Source organism: Silurus aristotelis, assembly GCF_946808225.1.
Source record: "Silurus aristotelis genome assembly, chromosome: 17".
Taxonomy (NCBI): Eukaryota; Metazoa; Chordata; class Actinopteri; order Siluriformes; family Siluridae; genus Silurus; species Silurus aristotelis.
Window position 1 is genome coordinate 22,957,123 of NC_139590.1, and position 18,269 is coordinate 22,975,391.

At 40.5% G+C, this 18,269-nt stretch overlaps 2 protein-coding genes across 2 annotated transcripts; both read left to right on the top strand.

Moving 5' to 3' along the window:
• The first annotated feature begins 109 nt into the window (after nt 1–109).
• Nucleotides 110–9,403, top strand: cox18 (cytochrome c oxidase assembly factor COX18). Its single transcript, XM_083566562.1, has 7 exons — nt 110–268; nt 1,891–2,272; nt 4,099–4,199; nt 4,884–5,050; nt 5,698–5,813; nt 6,423–6,530; nt 8,984–9,403. Exons 1-7 carry the CDS (start codon nt 249–251, stop codon nt 9,149–9,151), a joined length of 1,062 nt encoding a protein of 353 aa, XP_083422688.1. The 5' UTR covers nt 110–248; the 3' UTR covers nt 9,152–9,403.
• Nucleotides 8,989–18,120, top strand: igfbp7 (insulin-like growth factor binding protein 7). Its single transcript, XM_083566573.1, has 5 exons — nt 8,989–10,453; nt 11,512–11,621; nt 13,640–13,744; nt 14,753–14,879; nt 17,296–18,120. The coding sequence occupies exons 1-5, from the start codon at nt 10,012–10,014 to the stop codon at nt 17,316–17,318; spliced, it is 807 nt and encodes a 268-aa protein (XP_083422699.1). The 5' UTR covers nt 8,989–10,011; the 3' UTR covers nt 17,319–18,120.
• Nucleotides 18,121–18,269: the final 149 nt, after the last annotated feature.

Here is an 18,269-nt window from a genome sequence, read left to right on the forward strand (position 1 = left end):
ACTGTTGACCCCAGGTACCTGAACTCCTCCACCTTCTCCACCTCTTCTCCCTGCAACAGCTCACCATAGCAACACTGGAATGATACCGGAAGCGACAGGATTTCCCAAGGCGCACACGAATTGCGTCATTTCTGCGCGCCGGTCTGTCTGTCATGCTGCACTGACATTCAGCAGGTTGAATGTGGATGATGGATAAACGGAGCGGTTTGTTAAATTATTAGATAACGGGATCGCTGGTGGTGTAGAAGATGTGGAACAACGTCGGGAGGTGAGGATTCCGGTGTTGGGTTTGGTGTGGCAGAGAAGTATGTGAGGGTGGTGCAGGACATGTATGACAGTAAGACAGCAGTGAAGTGTGCAGTAGAAACGACAGACTGGATCAAGGTGGAGGTGGGATTCCATCAAGGATCGTCTATTTCCGGTTTGCAGTGGTGATGGACAGGTTCATGGATGAGGTCAGACAGGAGCCTCCATAAACTATGATGTTCGCAGATTATATTGCGATTTGTGGTGAGAGAATGTAGAGTATTGATGTGTTGTTCATGAACGATTCGTTTATTTCGAACGATTCTTTAATGTGTCTCAGAAGAACGAGTCGACTCAAAAAATGATTCGTTCATTTTTCTACTGGACGCGCATGTGCAAAGCTTTGCAAAATCTCCATAGATAATAAACAGGAAACATAATTGAGTAGTTCATCTCTCTACTCTTCTGGTCCGAGTCGTTCATTCTTTTATCACGTGACTCCTATAGATGCTACACAGTGCAAAAGATCGGATGTTTTTTGTCTGAATCCTGGCGTTATTGTAATTATGGGAGTCACGTGACAAAAGAACGACCTGAAAATGTGATTCAGTGATTCAGTTTATTATCATTTGTCCTTTGCTGCACTCTCATATTTTTATTATTGGAACTATGGTTAAGTTGGTGTGTGTAGATGTGTTGTGGATCTGATTATTGAATAATTTTTGATTAAAGACAGGAAATGAACTAAATGGCTCAATAAAAGATTCATTTATTTTGATAAACGAGTTTCAAAGAACCGAGTCACTAAAATGATCCGAGCTTCCCATCACTACTGGAGAGGTGGAGGTACACATTGGAGAGAAGAGGAATGAAAGTCATTTGAAGTTAGAGTACATATGAGAGAGAGACAGAGAGAGGGAGAGGTGGGCTGGCGGGAGGACGAGGGAGGGCAGTGGAGTGGTGAGGTGAGGTGGTAAAGGTGGAGAAGTGATGAACTGTGCAAAATAATGGAGAGGTTGTTAAACAAGTGAAGGAAAGAATGCAAGCATGGTGGAGTCCTTTCTGTAAAAAATAAAAAATAAAAACTTTTAATTACTAAACATTTGTTTTGTGCCAAGTCACAAATCAAGCACCAAAATCCGCCGTGATACACACATCTGGCAATTAAAACCGTCCGTGCGGAAACATAGCAAGCGTTCCGTTTGGTGTCCCGATGATTTACGTAATTTACTCCGTAATTACTTTACAACATTTGCAAAAATATTTTGTCTTCATGCTCTATGTTGAGTTTGGTTTAAAAAAAATAAACACATTTGCATAAAGCATCAATATTTTTCCATGCGCATGCTGATTAAAAGATTAAACACTTGAAAAGTATTAATTTAACATTAAGAACGGGAAAAAATTACAAATAAGTTAACAAGTTAACTCGTGACAATCGTGCGAATAATCACAATTACATTTGTAACCGATTGACAGCCCTAATATTAATAAATATATATTTTAATATATACAAAACTATTATGATGTAATGATAGGAGGTACAAAATCCTATTGAGATATTATAGATCATATCAGGTCTCATAACCTAAACACAGGAAATCCTATAGCTCCAACACATGCACTCCATCCTCTTTCTCTCAGGCTCTCGTTCCTGCCCAGCTTAAACCTCTCCTTAAGGTCCCGGTTCCGTGGAATCCATCCGATAGCGAGATGCATGTCCCAGGGCATGATCAGGACGGACTCGAGACCCGGACCCGATCGCGCTCTCACCTCCAGATACGTAACGTCAGTGGCAGGTTTATACCTGCAGCCGTTCGGCGTGAGGTGCGTGAGCTCGTCCGGATCCGGGTGGTACGAAAGCGTGGCGGATTCGGCTCCGGTCCACTTCACCGAGCAGCTCCTGATCTCTAGCCAGCAGATGACGACGTTGCCGTGGTGGGCGGGCATCATCTGCACCACGGTGGTGCTGCGCAGCATCATCACTTTGCCGCTCGCCATATACCAGGCCACTATCATCGCAAAGGTCTTGTCTTACTTATTTAACACTTGCTTTGTAGGGACAGGGGTGTAGGGGGAGTGGTTAAAGGTGCTCTATGAAACAATTGACAGGACGTGCATCCAGTTGATTTACTTGTAGAGGTCGACCGATTCATTGGTTTTGTCAAATAATTGGCACCAATAGATGATTGCTGGAACTGTCCACAAAAATCCATACTGCTAGTTTTTCCAGGTTGCATCTGCAATACGAAAGCGGCCTCTAGAGGCGGATCACTGACACCCCATGCTGTTTGTTTTGACACGCGAGACCACCCGCTCGCTGTACCTCGTTCATGTTAGTTCATAGCGCATCAACTATAGTTAACAGATCTCAAAAGTAAATATATTCGTAAATGTTGAAATTAACAAACAATTAATACTTTTAAAGCATTTAATAACTTCATTTAATGTTACAAATGGAACTTTAAAGAGTTACTAACAGACGAGCTCAAAAATCCGGTCATGCTAAATTATTGATTACACTGGTCATCAAAATGATGTGATTTATTTGTTTTAGTCTTTTGATTGATTATCTTTTAAAAAAGTCATATTCTTAAGCTTAAGATTTGTATTTTTGAGAATTTAAAATCAATAAAAAAAACGTTTTTTACTTTTCTTTTTTTTATATATTCACAATGTATTCCATGTTAAAGTGAACACCAAGGTCTCATTATGCGATGCCTTTCACAAGTTTTCTCCTCTTAATTCGATTTGCTCGGCGGATGTCCTCAGCCCCATGTTTTAAAGAAATGTAGACGAATAGAACAACATTTCTGTTTTTCCTAAACGGAAATGGCTTCCTGACCTTGCGGTGAAGTAAACACACTGGGGCTTGTTCTTGTTTATCTTCATCTCTTTTTAAACATTCGCACTGTTTATGGGTTAAAGACTGAATTTTTTCCTCATACACACTCATATATACACACACACTCATATATACACACTCATATATACACTGTAAACCCAAACACGTTCCAGCATAACGATGCCCCTGTGCACAAAGCCAGCTCCATGAAGATATGCTTCACATGGTTTGGAGTGGAAGATCTCATCCTATAGAGCTCCAACCCTATTAAACATGATAAATGTGAACGCTGACTGCACCCCAGGCCTCCTCACCTTCTCAGCTACATCAGCACCTGACTTTACTACCAGCCTTGTAGTTAAATAATCAAAAATCCCCACAAAATCTAATGGAACATCTTCCTAGAGAGGTCGAGGTTATGATAACAGCAAATAAGGACTGAATGTGGAATGGGATGCTCAAAAAGAAGTACATGATCAGGTGTCCACAAACATTTGTCTATGTGGTGTAGCTTACAGAAGAATCTGCCTGTGTTTTCACAATCATGCTCTTTATTTCCCATGTCTCCGTTTATGTTTCATAATGTCTCGCTCTTGGCCTTCTTTCAGAACAAGCCTCGAGGTTCAGGGGGTCATGTTTCCAGGGAATAATTCTGTTCTGGGATTCTGTGGGATTTCTTTTTGCTTTGTCGAATTTATGAATCTTTTTAAATCATTGCAGGAAGTAAAACTGTTGTCCAATCCTCATCAAGTTGCATTAGGTAAAAAAACGTACAATTAACGGCTTACGGTTTCCATTCTGGAGCGTTTCAAGATCTGTCTATTTCATCTATTCCAGAACATTGTTTTTATCCTTTTAGAGCTACGATCAGTCACGTCGAACTTCCTAGAACGAGTAGTTTGAGACGAGAAAAGGCAGCTCGCTATGCTACACTGAAACTGGAGACTCCTTCCATAAATGTTATCCAGACATCTGAATAACCGCACGGTCGTTTTTCTCTCAGCTAGATTGAAGCCGTACAGAAGGAAATAGCAGAGCTGGCACACCGGCTACGCTACGAGATCTCAGTCAGGGCCAAGGAGAAGGGCTGGTCCGAGAAAATGTGCAGGTAGGAACTTCACTATTAACTTTTTACCTTTATTCATTATAAGCTTTTAACATGCTGTCCATGTGGCATTAATACTATCTTGCTAGATTCTCAGCTTGCAGCCATTTTTGACGGATTCTGTGTAAACGATGCTTGTCTGGTTGCGTTAGTTAGCGGTTACATACTCTGTCAGATTGTAGCATAATTGCTAAGAACTTTAACCATCGAAATGCTAGCTTGTAATTATATTGTCTGTCAGGATATCCTAGCTAGCATCGCTTAGACTATACAGTCTGTCTGGGTGTGGTGTATTTGCTAGGTACTTTAAACATCAGAATGCTAGCTTGTATTTACTTTCTAGCTAGCTGCTAGCTAAATATTTCTAGCTTGCAGTTACATAGTCTGTTAGCTTGTGGCATAATTGCTAGGCACTTCAACTATAAGAATGCTAGTTACAGGTTTCTAGCTAGCACAGGTTGAGATGAGGGTCTGTCTGGTTCATACGTGCATCATATCAGCGCGTGTCATTCCGCTGACCAGAATGAGAAATAACACTGGCTAGTAACTACTTTACAAAAACTATAAACGCCACTAGATGATGCCAACCATGAGAACAGAATCCAGGTCCAGAAACGATCAAATTGTGCCCAATACGCTTTTCTATGCAGAAATTTCAGATTCATTTCGTATTTTATCGATCTGCAGGTATCACTTTAAGAAGAATCTTCGTCGGATCGTGTCTGAGCTGTACGTGAGGGATAACTGCCACCCTTTCAAGGCCAGTTTGCTCGTCTGGGTGCAGTTGCCCATGTGGGTGTGCGTCTCTCTCTCCCTGCGTAACCTCAGCGTGGGATTGGAACACGTCCCGGCCGGTAAAGCGCCTCCTGAGGGGTCTGTGTGCGAGAGACGTAAAAGATAAATGACTGAAATTTTTTTTATAAAAAAATTAAAATTCAATATATTATTCAAATGTATTAAATTGTTGAATTTTAATATGTAAAAAAAAAAATAAGTGGGGTACAATAGTACCCATTAGGGATGTTTTGATTCGCATCTCGATGCAGTGCCAACGATACGATACATTAAAGATACATATGAAGCAGCTACTGATGCGATACGATTCCCCTAATGCAATATGATGCAATGAAGATGCAATTTATGAAAGTGCCCTCTGAGTCCTTTTACACACACGCCAAAAGAGATGAAATAAACCAGACGTTCTTTTCCTTTTGTGTCTCCAGGAAGATGCAGCTCTACCTCTGCCATGTTAATCTTTATTCTATATGACTCTCAGGACATGCAGTGAACATATAGCAGCATGTACAATAAGTGTATGTGTATAATATGTATATAAGTGTGTGTATAGGGGACAGTTCTCGGTTTTTTTGGCATTGCTTGAAATGAGTAGAAATGAAATCCAAACTGGTGTGTGTGTGTGTGTGTGTGTGTGTGTGTGTGTGTGTGTGTGTGTGTGTGTGTGTGTGTGTGTGCGTGCGCGTGCGCGTGTGCGTGTGTTTAGTATTGCAGCAACAACTGGCAGCAGGTGGCGCCCTCTGGTTTCCAGATCTCACCGTACCGGACTCGACCTGGATCATCCCCGTGTCTCTGGGCCTCATCAACTTGCTCATCACTGAGGTGAGAGCTGCACTTAGGGGTGTGTGTGTGTGTGTGTGTGTGTGTGTGTGTGTGTGTGTGTGTGTGTGTGTGTGTGTGTGTGTGTGTGTGAATGAGAGTGTGTGAGAGTGAGAGACCATTTTTATACTTTTTTTTTTAAATAGTTTTTTAAGGGTTTTAGGGTGTAACCTTCATGACAGGAAAAAAAGAAGGGACGGAAGAAAATCTTTAACACACACACACACACACACACACACATTTTCATTAAACAATAGAGCCAAAAGAGAATAGGGTGGGGTTTCCCTGTTCCCGAAGGTTTTTTTTCAATGTAAATGGCAGTGTGTTTAGTCGTAACATTAAATGTTAACCCAGAAATGAGACATTGAATGAAACAAAGTCTCACACCAAACACACACACACTGATACACACACTGAGGCAAATACACTTAAATTTTCAGCACTGTGACAGAAATCAGGTTTGTGTTCTGGCCTGCGTGTCTATGTGCACGTGTTATGGTGTTATGGTATATAGCTATGAATGAGATGCTCGTGTGCATGTGTGTGTGTGTGTGTGCGTGTGTGTGTGTGTGTGTGTGTGTGTGTGTGTGTGTGTGTCGGGTTTTTCGGCAGGTGTACGCACTGAGCAAGCTCGAACAATCGACGTTCCAGAAGTGCGTGACCAACTTCATCAGAGGAATCTCTCTGGTCATGATTCCTTTAGCTGCCACTGTACCTTCTGTGAGTGATTTGTGTTTGCGTGCGTGTGTGTGCGTGTGTGTGCGTGTGTGTGCGTGTGTGTGCATGTGTGTGCATGTGTATGCGTGCATGTCTCTTTGTCTCAGTCTTTCTATGTGTGTGTGGCTGTCTCTGTGTGTATTTGTGTGTCTTTGTCTCTTTGTGTCGGTTTCTATGTATGTGTGTGTGTCTGTGTGTGTCTGTCATTTTGTGTCGCTGTGTATATTTCTGTCTCTCTGAGTCATTGTCTGTGTGTGTGTGTGTGTGTGTGTGTGTGTGTGTGTGTGTGTGTGGACAGTTAAATATATAGTGATGTAATGAATTAGACATCAGATGGATTCTGATTCGCTGATGTGATGATGACCAACAGCTTCCACGTTCCCACTTTTTTATGGCTTTCCGCCGTGTAATTGAACGTCTTTCTGTTTCTATAGATTTTTGTTGCGTCGTTTATAAGTGTATTGTGTTCACACTAACTGGACATGTCGTATTGTTGAGCACAACGTCTCTGTTTATACGAACGGAGCTTATTATAAGAGGAAAATTGGAACCTAAATGTGGAACGAGACGTTGAAAAACAAAGGAAATCTTTTTCTCTCTCGCTTTCCGTTTCATCTCTGCTGACAAATCAGTTTCACGATCAGAGTGAGGACACTGTTGTGTCTTCACACCATGTTACATAACAGATCCGAGTGCCAGCAGAGATGTTCAGACTGATTTGCCCCTGCTGGAGTAGACTGGGAGAAAGGGCTTGTGGCCCGGGCGAGAGGTCTGCTTTGTCTGATACGTTTATCTATACCCCAGGTTACGTTATCATTCATGCTTACATGTTATGGCTGAACAAACAGCCAAAACGGGCCTCACGTTTTTGCGTCACGTTTGCAAGCGCTAGACGCATGTCTAAATTCAAGAGCTGTTTTTTTGTTTGTTTTTTTATAACATGAAAACACTCCTGTTCCACTTTTTCATATCTGACATGAGAACATCATAGTACACTGATACGTGGAGGAAAAAATAAGCAGATTGTCGGCGATGAGTGTAGATCGCTTTGATATTATCCCTCTTTCACGTTAGCGGTCTCACGTGTCTGAATCAACTGTAGACAGAATTGCGAAAAATGAAGACGAAATCGTGGAGAAGAAAAAGTTGGAATTTCAAAATATAAAGTCGTAATTTTGAAATATAAAGTCGGAATTGCGAGAAAGAAAATCGGAATTTGCGAGAAATAAAGTCGCAATTAGACAAACTTTGTTGTGTGGCGGAATCGGGCTTTTATACTAATTAGATGTCTGATGTGAGTGGATCAAAAAAGCCATTTGTATAACGAGAAATCATGATTTGATCTAGAATTTTATGTAGGAAAAGTCGGAATTGCGATAAATAAAGTCGGAATTGTGAGGGGGAAAAAGTTGGAATTGTGAGTGGGGGGAGGGGGGGAAGCAGAATCATGAGAAATTGGGTTGAAATTGCAAAAAAGTTGGAATTGGCAGAAACAAAGTTGGAATTGGCAGAAACAAAGTCGGAATTGGCAGAAACAAGGTCGGAATTGGCAGAAATAAAGTCGGAATTGGCAGACATAAAGTCGGAATTGGCAGAAATAAAGTCGGAATTGGCAGAAATAAAGTCGGAATTGGCAGACATAAAGTCGGAATTGGCAGAAAAAGTCGGAATTGGCAGAAAAAGTCGGAATTGGCAGAAATCAAGTCGGAATTGGCAGAAATCAAGTCGGAATTGGCAGAAATCAAGTCGGAATTGGCAGACATAAAGTCGGAATTGGCAGAAATAAAGTCGGAATTGGCAGACATAAAGTCGGAATTGGCAGAAAAAGTCGGAATTGGCAGAAATCAAGTCGGAATTGGCAGAAATCAAGTCGGAATTGGCAGACATAAAGTCGGAATTGGCAGACATAAAGTCGGAATTGGCAGACATAAAGTCGGAATTGGCAGACATAAAGTCGGAATTGGCAGACATAAAGTCGGAATTGGCAGAAAAAGTCGGAATTGGCAGAAATCAAGTCGGAATTGGCAGAAATCAAGTCGGAATTGGCAGAAATCAAGTCGGAATTGGCAGAAATCAAGTCGGAATTAGCAGAAATAAAATGACAGAATTGGCAGAAATAAAGTCAGAATTGCGAGGGGGAAAAAGTCAGAATCATATGAATTGAAGTCGGAATTAGGCAAACTTTTTTCCCATGTGAATAAAACCGGCTTCCAAACTAATTCGACGTCTGATGTGAGTGGATAAAAAAATGCATTTAGATAACGACAACCAAATTATCATCTATAATTGTATGTTGGGAATAAAGAAAGTAAAGAAACACGTGCTGAAGGTTTGATCAGAAGAATCGGAGAAATTCACTTAATTCACATCACTTTGTTATTCTGTAATGTGAACACAGGATCATCGATACTGTTTTACAATTTTCTCTCTTTTTTTTCCCTCTTTTTCTGCTCTAGTCCATGGCGCTGTATTGGCTCAGCTCCAGCTGCATCGGTCTCGCTCACAACCTGCTCCTGCGTTCTCCACGCTTCCGTTCCCTCTGCCGAATCCCACCATCACGCTCGGACTCTCCCACTCCCTACAGGGACATCGCCGCCGCCTTCGTCACCAAATACATCAAATAAACTCGTAAAAAAATCCCTTGTCCTGAGTGCAACATTCGTCTCCTCTTTTCAGGATGATTTCATAGAGGGAGAAGCGAACCGTAAGCATGAAGACCGAGGAATTTGTGGAATGTCCAGTATTTTGGATTCAAGGTCAAAATATTTATAAAGGAGTCCCAAAGCTTCCTGTGTGGAAGTAAACTTTCTGAAGTCGTCTCGTCTCACAGTTTGTAAAGATGTCAGACAGATACAATTGTAATAAATCGTTGAAAATCATTTTGAGAAGTTATGATGGTAATGAAAGATAATATTTTCTTTGGATTTGGGTCCAAAAATTGACTATTCACTAATATGGCTAAACGTGTTTAAACATCTGGATTGTTTTCAGTCAGAAGTGTTTTGTTCCCAAACTGTTAACACAAAATTAAGAACGTATGAATATGGAAGCTTGAAAACTTAAAGCTGGAGAACCGAACCTGTTCCAGCATCACCTTACCCATGGTCACAATCCTGAAGATATGGTTTTCATGGGTTTGAGTGGAAGATCTGCAGTAGAGCTCAACAGATGTGGACTAAATGTTGAATGGGATGTTTATAAAGAAGCACATGTGACCTTCTCACACGACTTTGGAGGTCGTGATTACAAGATGTTCAGTAGAAATGTGTGACAAAACAATACATGTATCATTTCTATTATTGGTCGTTGTTTATTTTGTAGAACAAATCGTGAAATTCTCAATTTGTGATAAAATATTAACGAGCAGATTGTAAAGTGGGCGTGTAAAGTGTTCTGCGGGGTCCCGCCTCCGCAGTTGATCTCCGTTAAACCCCCAGAGCCGGAGCAGGAGCGGCGCTCCGACATTCCCCCGCTTCTCGTCGCGATGATGCTGCTGTGGGTGTTGGTTCTCCCGGCGCTCGCCGCCGCTGCTCTCCCGCGCTCCTGCGGTCCCTGTGACCCGAGCTCCTGCGCCCCGCTGCCGCCCGCGGGCTGCGCTTTCCGCGTGCCGGACCCGTGCGGCTGCTGCGAGCTGTGCGCCGCCGGACCCGGAGAGCAGTGCGGTGCGCGCGGCTCCGCGGCTCCACGGTGCGCCCCAGGATTCGAGTGCGTCCGAGCGACACGAGGACACGAGGACAAGAAAAACCCGAAGAACAAGAAGAAGAACGAGCTCGGCGTGTGCGCGTGCAAAAACGGCGATTACGCGGTGTGCGGCTCGGACGGTGTGGAGTACCGGAGCGTGTGCGAGCTGAAAGCGGCCAGCGTGTCCGCCGAGCGCCTCCACAAACCCGCCGTTACCGTACACAACAAGGGCAAGTGTGCCAAAGGTGAGGAAGGGGGCCAAAACTTCTGAGCTCTCATTATTTTATTCTTTTACACATCTGAATATGCATTTAATGTTTAAATGTTTCTGTTGAAGCTCGACTTTTAAGATGATTATGTATTATTATTATTATTATTATTATTATTATTATTATATAAATATAAACCACTAAGACAAATTAAATAAATAAAACTAACATCCATCCTATTAAACAGTTTGTTTAGTATTTTCTTTCTTTTTACTTTATTTAACAGTTCAAAAGCATTATTCATTAGTTATTCACATTTTTATATACGAAAATTTTTTTTTTATAGAAAATATGTATTATTAAATTAGTCACAAGGGAAAAACTCATTTAAAAAATGCAGCAAAAAATATTAGAATAAAAAAGGTATATGTGGGTAAGTATATATACTATAATAATTCAATATTTTTATTATAAAATATAAAAGAACATTGCTGCATTTTCCATTAGTATATTATATTTTTTTCATTGTGACTAAAGAAATAAAAATTATGGAATTATTTTAAATAAAATGTCATTTTTAAATGATAAATAAATAAAAACATTAAAAAAAAAAAAAACCCTGATCGAGTATTTTCTGTACACGAGTACGTTCTTGAGTACATGGTTTATTTAGTGCAGAATTCAAGCACAGATTTATCTTGAGCTCCGTCTTCATCAAAGTCTCGAAAAAGCTCCAGGAGGCTGATAACAGTCAAGCTCCAGCTCGCTGCATTCTCTGTCCCTGTCCCTCGGGCTGCTGGGAAGAATTTTTCTAAATATATTCAATCAAGAGATTCCACAAAAATGAGTCACAGTGATTGATATCAGTACCATGGAAAAGCACTTAAACAAACATACACACACACACAACAAGAGTTTTGTGTAAGCAAGCCAGCTCCAGGTCCATACCCATGAATGACTGAAATTCCATTCTTTCAGATAGGATTAGGATTCATGAAAACACCACATGACCCAAGTTTTTACAGCAGACTTTTTTCAACTTTTACCCACATATATATATATTTTTTTATTATATATCTTTTTGCCTCTCTCAGCTCCTGTAATCATTACGGGTCCGGGTCAGGTCTGGAACGTCACCGGTGCTCAGGTCTTCCTCAGCTGCGAGGCCATCGGCCTTCCCACACCGGTGCTCAGCTGGAGGAAGGTAACAGCAAAACACACCCAGTAACATAAAATAAAACAAACAAAAACACTGGAAAATGGAAATCAGGCAAAAAACACAGCCATGCTCCCAAACTACTAGTGCAGGACAAGACCCTGTTCCTCTGGGTGGAGCTTTTACAGTCTACAGAACATCATGAATTTCAGCTTAGTTATAAATCATTAAAACTTTTTAAGCATTTGTGTTACAGAAGTTTACTCTGTACTGTATTTACTCGCATTACTGTAACTGAGTAGGGTTTTTTGTGTACTTTTATTTTTTGAAGTAGTTTTTAAAACTTTTAAGCATCTTTTGTTGAACGTATTGTACTTGACTAAATTTGAAATCATATTTTTTACTGAGAAAATGAATAAATAGCTAAAAAATAATGCAAGATGAACAAAATTACACGCTTGAAACTACCGATTGATTGATGGAGAAGAGACACCCTGAAAAGAAAGATGGAGATGATACCAGTGATGCAGAGCCCATTTACTGTCTAAATTCTGAATCTCCATTTCTTTTTGTTTTATTAATTCTTTTGTTATTGCACTTTAATTCGTAAACATGTTCCTTTAATTTTAAAATAACTAGTTTGAGATTTAGATCTACACAACCATATACCCATCTCCCATCTCCCATCCCCCATCTACCTCACGCTAATTTTTATTTTGACTAAATTTAAAATGAGCTACTTTTCAGTTTCATTTGAGTAGATTTTTAGACCAGTAACTTGACTTGACTTGACTTTCCACCTCAGAACACGACATCAAATTTACATTTAAATCATTTCAGCTTCCAATAGTGTGTTTTTTTATTTCCCACTTGTAGTTCAGAGCGCTAGTTCATGCTAAGTCTGTTTACTAAAATGTCACTAATATGTTTTTAAAAAATACTTAATCCAGTTACTACTTTGCTACTTCATAATGCTTAGCATATTTACTATGATGCTAGTTGTAAAATACTGTGCTAATTCAAGATTAGCCAGTTTACTATGATGCTAAGTCACAGTTCCCATGTTTTTTTTTTTTTTAGAATGCTAGTTCCTGATTATTGTAGTGGTACAAAACGAGTGAAGAAATATTCTAACTAAATATACCACATGGACAAAAGTTTGAACACCTGAGTACTCAATCGCTGCCGTAATAAACTCCATTCTTCTGGGAAGATGTTTCACTGGGTTATGTGGCTTCCATCCAAAACAAGGACACAATTCAGTCAAATTCATCCGAATTTGTCCATTAGCACGTTTTGCAGTATGCTAATTTTAGCTTTGAGGTACCCTTATACATCAGAGATGCTAGTAAACAGGAAGTCAGTGTTTAGAGTCAGTGATTTCTGTTCAGGATATTTGTTCTAATGCATTAAACGCCTCTCGGTGCAGAAGCCACGTTTGACGAAACGCTTCCTTTCACCAAAACCTCCCTCGCTTTCCGGCTGTATTGTTTGCACGCGGCGTTATTTTCAGAACACAGAGTGTCCTTTTACGCACACACATAACGCACGTTTTCCTGCAACAGTCATAAATGAGGAGGATTAAATAATTATTCAAACAAATAAGTGTATCTGAGGTGATTATCGAACACCAGGTCCAGTGAAAATTAATAAGGGATGAAACACAGAATAAAAAACTGTTAAAAATCTTCCATGAGTTACTGTTTCCATCTTACTTTCTTATAACAGAAAAGTACTAGGATTTACGGGAAGTGTCCAGTAAATCAGGTGTTTCTTCCCTTTTTTCTTCCTAGTTTTTTATTCTTAGTTTATGGTTACATATGGTACATCTAGTACCATTTGTCACTGAATAACTGGAGAATTTCTGTGGACCAAGAGGAATAAAACACCCTGGGAAGTGCTGTTATTGGAAAAACAATCAACCCCTCGAATGTTTCATTAATTTCCTTAAGTGTTTTTTTCCTGTTTAACAAAAACAAAACAATTTGTCAGCATTAGCATATTTTTTTTTAGAGCTTTTAAGCATGACACTCTATGCAGTTATCTCGGTTATCGCCTCGATGTAGATCTCAGACGATAACAAGTCCGAGCTGCTCCCCGGAGACCAAGACAACCTCGCCATCCAGATGAGGGGAGGCCCGGAGAAGCACGAGGTCACCGGATGGGTGCTGGTGAGCCTTCTTTCTCACTAACATACCTAAATGTGAATATCTGTGGATTTTACAGGTAATCTCAGGTAATCTCAGACAGCTCTCGAAGCAAACACAGAAGCTGAAGGCGCCAGTATTTTCCTGCTTCTTACTGGTTTGTGAAGAAAAAAAAGTGTTTTGGACATTAGGAAGGAAAAATGAGTCATATATTTTTATAAAGACGAAATTCCTAATGGCTGAAGGATTTCCTGCCTTGTTTAATGTGCAAGGAACAATGCATAAGAAGAAAAAAAAAAGTTTCCTTTCCTCATATGATTTTCCTCTGGTGAGAATTTGATGTCTCAACACTGATCTCCATAAGAGTCTGTTCTGGCAATGACGCTCAAGCAGAAAATATCGGGAAAATGGTTAATGCTTATATTAACAGGCTTGGAACTTGAAGTTGTTTTCGGGAAAACAAAAAAAGAAAAACATTTTGTAACACATGGTCTTTCAGGACCTCCGTAGTTTTCTCATGCATGGACATCAGTATCTAACATAGAAATACTGAAGTTGAACGTTACACTATGTGGACAAAAGTTTGTGGACACCCGACCATTAGATTGGTATGTTCCTCCTCTTGAACATGTGGAACTTCTTGCCGTTCAACATGTTGTCCCTATTTGCTCTTATAATAAGCTCCACTTTTCTGGGAAGATGTTCCAATAGATTTTGTGGGGATTTGTAAGAGATTCATTCAGACACAAGAATTTTGGAGTAAAGTCAGGTACTGATGTAGGTGAGATGATCAGACCTGGGGTGAAGGGATGAAGCTCTAAAGCAGGAGACCTGAAATATTCCATGTAAAGCAGATCTTCATGGAGCTCATGTGCACAGGGGCATTGTTATGTCTGGAATAGGTTTGGGTCTCCTACTTCAAGTGAAGGGAACATTTCATGCTACAGCATCCAAAGACAAAGTGTGTGTAGGAACAGTTTGGGGAATATGGTTAGGCTTGTATGTACTAAAACCGGACAACGTTTTCTCCAGATCTTTCCACTGACCAAGAATACAGCGGGAACATACGAGTGTCACGTCAGCAACGCCCACGGTGAAGCTTCAGCCACGGGCGCCATCCACATCGTCAACTCCATCGACGAAATTCCTGACAAAAAGGGTGAGATTTTATTATTACACAGTTTCCATTTGGACTTTAACTTCAGTACATTTCAAAGTCTAATATCGTACTTTTTACTACATTTTGCACTTTTTATTTATGAGCGGATACAAAATTAAACGGCCGATCGTGCGGAAAGCAACCAATCAGGGAAGAGCGCACGGTTCTGAATTTGTTTTGATTTTGACATTTAGAGAGAAATAAATGATTACAATTCCAGACTCGAACTCGCCATAACACACGTGACCTTTTTTTTCTTTCTTTCAAGTAGTTAAAAAGAAGGTGACACATACAGTGACAATAAGCAGCTGCACTACTGTTCTAGAAAAATCCATCACCACTGCAGGAATAACGCGGAAGGAATGCTGAGCTGAAACTAAGTGAAGCATAAAACTCATCGTTCTCACGTTTCGGAGCGATTCCGAACGCCATTCTTCTAACCATGCGCTCGGCACGTGAGCATTTTTGCACGTGTCTGGACGTGTCCCGTCTCTGGGTGCAAAAAAGCACATGCTCACGAACAATCTGATTTGAATCACGTCGTTTTGGTGTTCAGATATGTCCTGGACACCAATCAACTCGGGCTCACGACAGGTCACATGACTCCCGATGACCAGCTACATGCTTTTAAATAACGTTAAACCAAAGTGCTATTGAACTTTGCATTCCAGAAGTTTCTAGAAAGCGCCATTATACCGTAAAAACCCATATATATCACCGTAATATAAATATGTTCCATTGACTTTTAAAGCATGTGTCATTGTTACAAGTAAGGAGATACACTATATGACCCAAAAGTTTGTGGACACCCGAGTATAAGATTTTAAGTGCTTTTTTGAACACTTTATTTCCAATTCTTCTGCGACGATAATCAACTGGGTTTTCTGGAGATTTGTTCGAGATTCGTTTAGCCACGTAAGTATAAGTAAAATCAGGTACTGATGTAGATGAGGTGTGGAGGCCTGGGGTCACTTCTCAAGATCTTCCACACACTTCCAACATATGTAGTATATCTTCATGGAGATGGATTTGTGCACTGTCATGCTGGAACCGGATTGGGTTTCCTAGTTCAAAGAAAAATGTCCCCAGATGTCATATGCGCTAAAAGTTTGAGGAAGAACCACATCTGGCTTGAAAAGTCCGGCGTCCCAATAACCTTTGCCCATACTGAGTCCAGTCTTCTCCTTGAAGGTCTGCTTCATCAGATAATCCCTGGCTTTTAGTAGAATCAGGTTGGGCTTCTGTGTTTTTTTACACTCATAATCTGGATTCCAGAATCAGGTTGGAGTATTACAATGTTACAAATCGAACCATGAATACATGCACAAGAACCTATAAAACTGTCGGAGGAAGACAATTAAGTCTCAGGGAACTACCAGGGAAGGGACAAGATTTGAAATGAGTCATTTTGGACAAAATTTTTTAACAGCGTTAGATGTTATAACCTGGAAGGAATTACATATCCGTACGTTGGTAGAATAATTACTCCATTTTTCCTCCTAGTTCAAGACGGAGATAGAAAAAAAGTGAGGCTTCGACTGACTTGTACTATTAATATCTTCAGCAATCAGGGGGAAAAATGTGCATGTTGCATTTCTATTATTTGTTAATTTTTTTATAATCACTTATATTTTCTAAATGAACAATGATCTCATTTATACACTGTGCAGGTGAGGGGCTTTGCTCAGGGGCCCAGCAGGGGTAGTTTGGTGGTGCTGGGGTTTGAACTCATGATCTTCTACATTACAGAAGTCCAACACCCTATCCATGGAGCTACGACTTCTTTTATAGGCACCACGATTCTTTAATGTGACTCAGAAGAACGAGTCGTTTTAAAAAAGTGATTCGTTCACTTTCTAGCATGAGCAAAGCATCGCGAAATCTCCGAAGGTCATGTACAGGAAACGTATTTCTCGACTCTTCTAGTCCGAGTCGTTCGTTCTTTTGTCACATGACTCCCATAAACGATGTACATATATAAAAGCTTGGAACAATAGTTGGTGCGTGTAGACGTTTTGGGGATCTGATTATTAAATATGTAACATTTTATTTTATTTCTGATCGAATGAACTAAATGACTCAATGAAAGATTCGTTTATTTTGATGGACGAGATTCAAAAAATCGAGCGATCCGATCTTCCTATCGCTAGAGTGTAGGTTTTAAATTCAAAGCTCCGCCCCTTCGGCTCGGCCCTCGTGTTTTCATTGGTCGACTTGCTTAATGTTTGAGTTGGTGGTACGCGCTGATTGGTCAGTGAACGATTGTTCAACAGAAAGACTGAGAGAAGAGTGAGAAACTTACAAGTGCTATAATGATTACAGGAAGTTATTGAATGTCACTATTAATTGGTGATTGGTGTGTGTGTGTGTGTGTGTGTGTGTGTGTGTGTGTATGTGTGCGCGTGCGCGCGCGCAGTGGTCAAGGACGACGAGCTGTGAGGACGGTGTGTTCACCCCCTGATGACACCTCCTGCAAGATCAGGACTCGGATGGGACAGAGAACATGTAGACACAACTGTACAACACACACACACACACACACACACACACACACACACACACACACACACACACACACACACACACACACACACCCCTCCTTGTGACACACTAACAGCACCCAGACATGATAGGCATACTAGCCACTGTACTTTATCTGCACACCTCAAACACACACACACACACACACACACACACACACACACACACTTCTAACACACCACAGCAGGAGATAGAGATGGAGATAGATCACATCCCCAGGTTCATGTTTTTTATGTCTTTAGATTAAATCTGTGTGTATTTCTGTAGTATTCGTCGTGTACATCACGTACTCGCAACATTCGAGTGTTTTGGTGACCAGCATCTCCAGAAAAGAAGAATGTGTGTGTACTGAGTTTCGGAACTGACGCTGATGTTAGAGGATTTGTGAAAGAGAAGTGTGTGTGTGTGGGAGAGAAAGAGAGGCGGCTCCAAAGCAAAATGTATTCCTTTTATATCAACTTTTTATTTTCACTTACAAATAAAGAATTTACGATCGATTCTCCATTCTTAGTTTTTATGAAGGTTTTTATAGGAAGGTTTGTAGCTGTAAACTAGCTGAGTTTCATAAACACATGGACACAACACTACAAAGCTTCTTGATGGCTTCTACAGGGGTTTCTAGAGGGGTCTCTGGTGGCTTACTGGAAAAGTCGCAGGTGTTGTATCCTAATGTTAAAAAAAATAAATCCCTGTAAAAGAAGCTTCCTCATGTCTCTTTCATGGTGGCCTAGTGGGTAGGTCAGTAGATCTTGGAATGTGTGGTTCCTGGTTTGAATCCTTCCTCAGGTGAGCTTTCTGTGGACTTTTTTTGTATTGTTGGAAGGTTAAAAGATAAACCCTGTAAAATAA

Coding starts and splice junctions, on each gene's coding strand:
- cox18 (XM_083566562.1), top strand. CDS start 249: ATGTGGAACAACGTCGGGAG. Junction 269..1,890: donor ATGTGGAACAACGTCGGGAG/GTGAGGATTCCG, acceptor TCTTTCTCTCAG/GCTCTCGTTCCTGCCCAGCT. Junction 5,051..5,697: donor ATTGGAACACGTCCCGGCCG/GTAAAGCGCCTC, acceptor GCGTGTGTTTAG/TATTGCAGCAACAACTGGCA.
- igfbp7 (XM_083566573.1), top strand. CDS start 10,012: ATGATGCTGCTGTGGGTGTTGGTTCTCCCGGCGCTCGCCGCCGCTGCT. Junction 11,622..13,639: donor CGGTGCTCAGCTGGAGGAAG/GTAACAGCAAAA, acceptor GCCTCGATGTAG/ATCTCAGACGATAACAAGTC. Junction 13,745..14,752: donor AGGTCACCGGATGGGTGCTG/GTGAGCCTTCTT, acceptor CGTTTTCTCCAG/ATCTTTCCACTGACCAAGAA.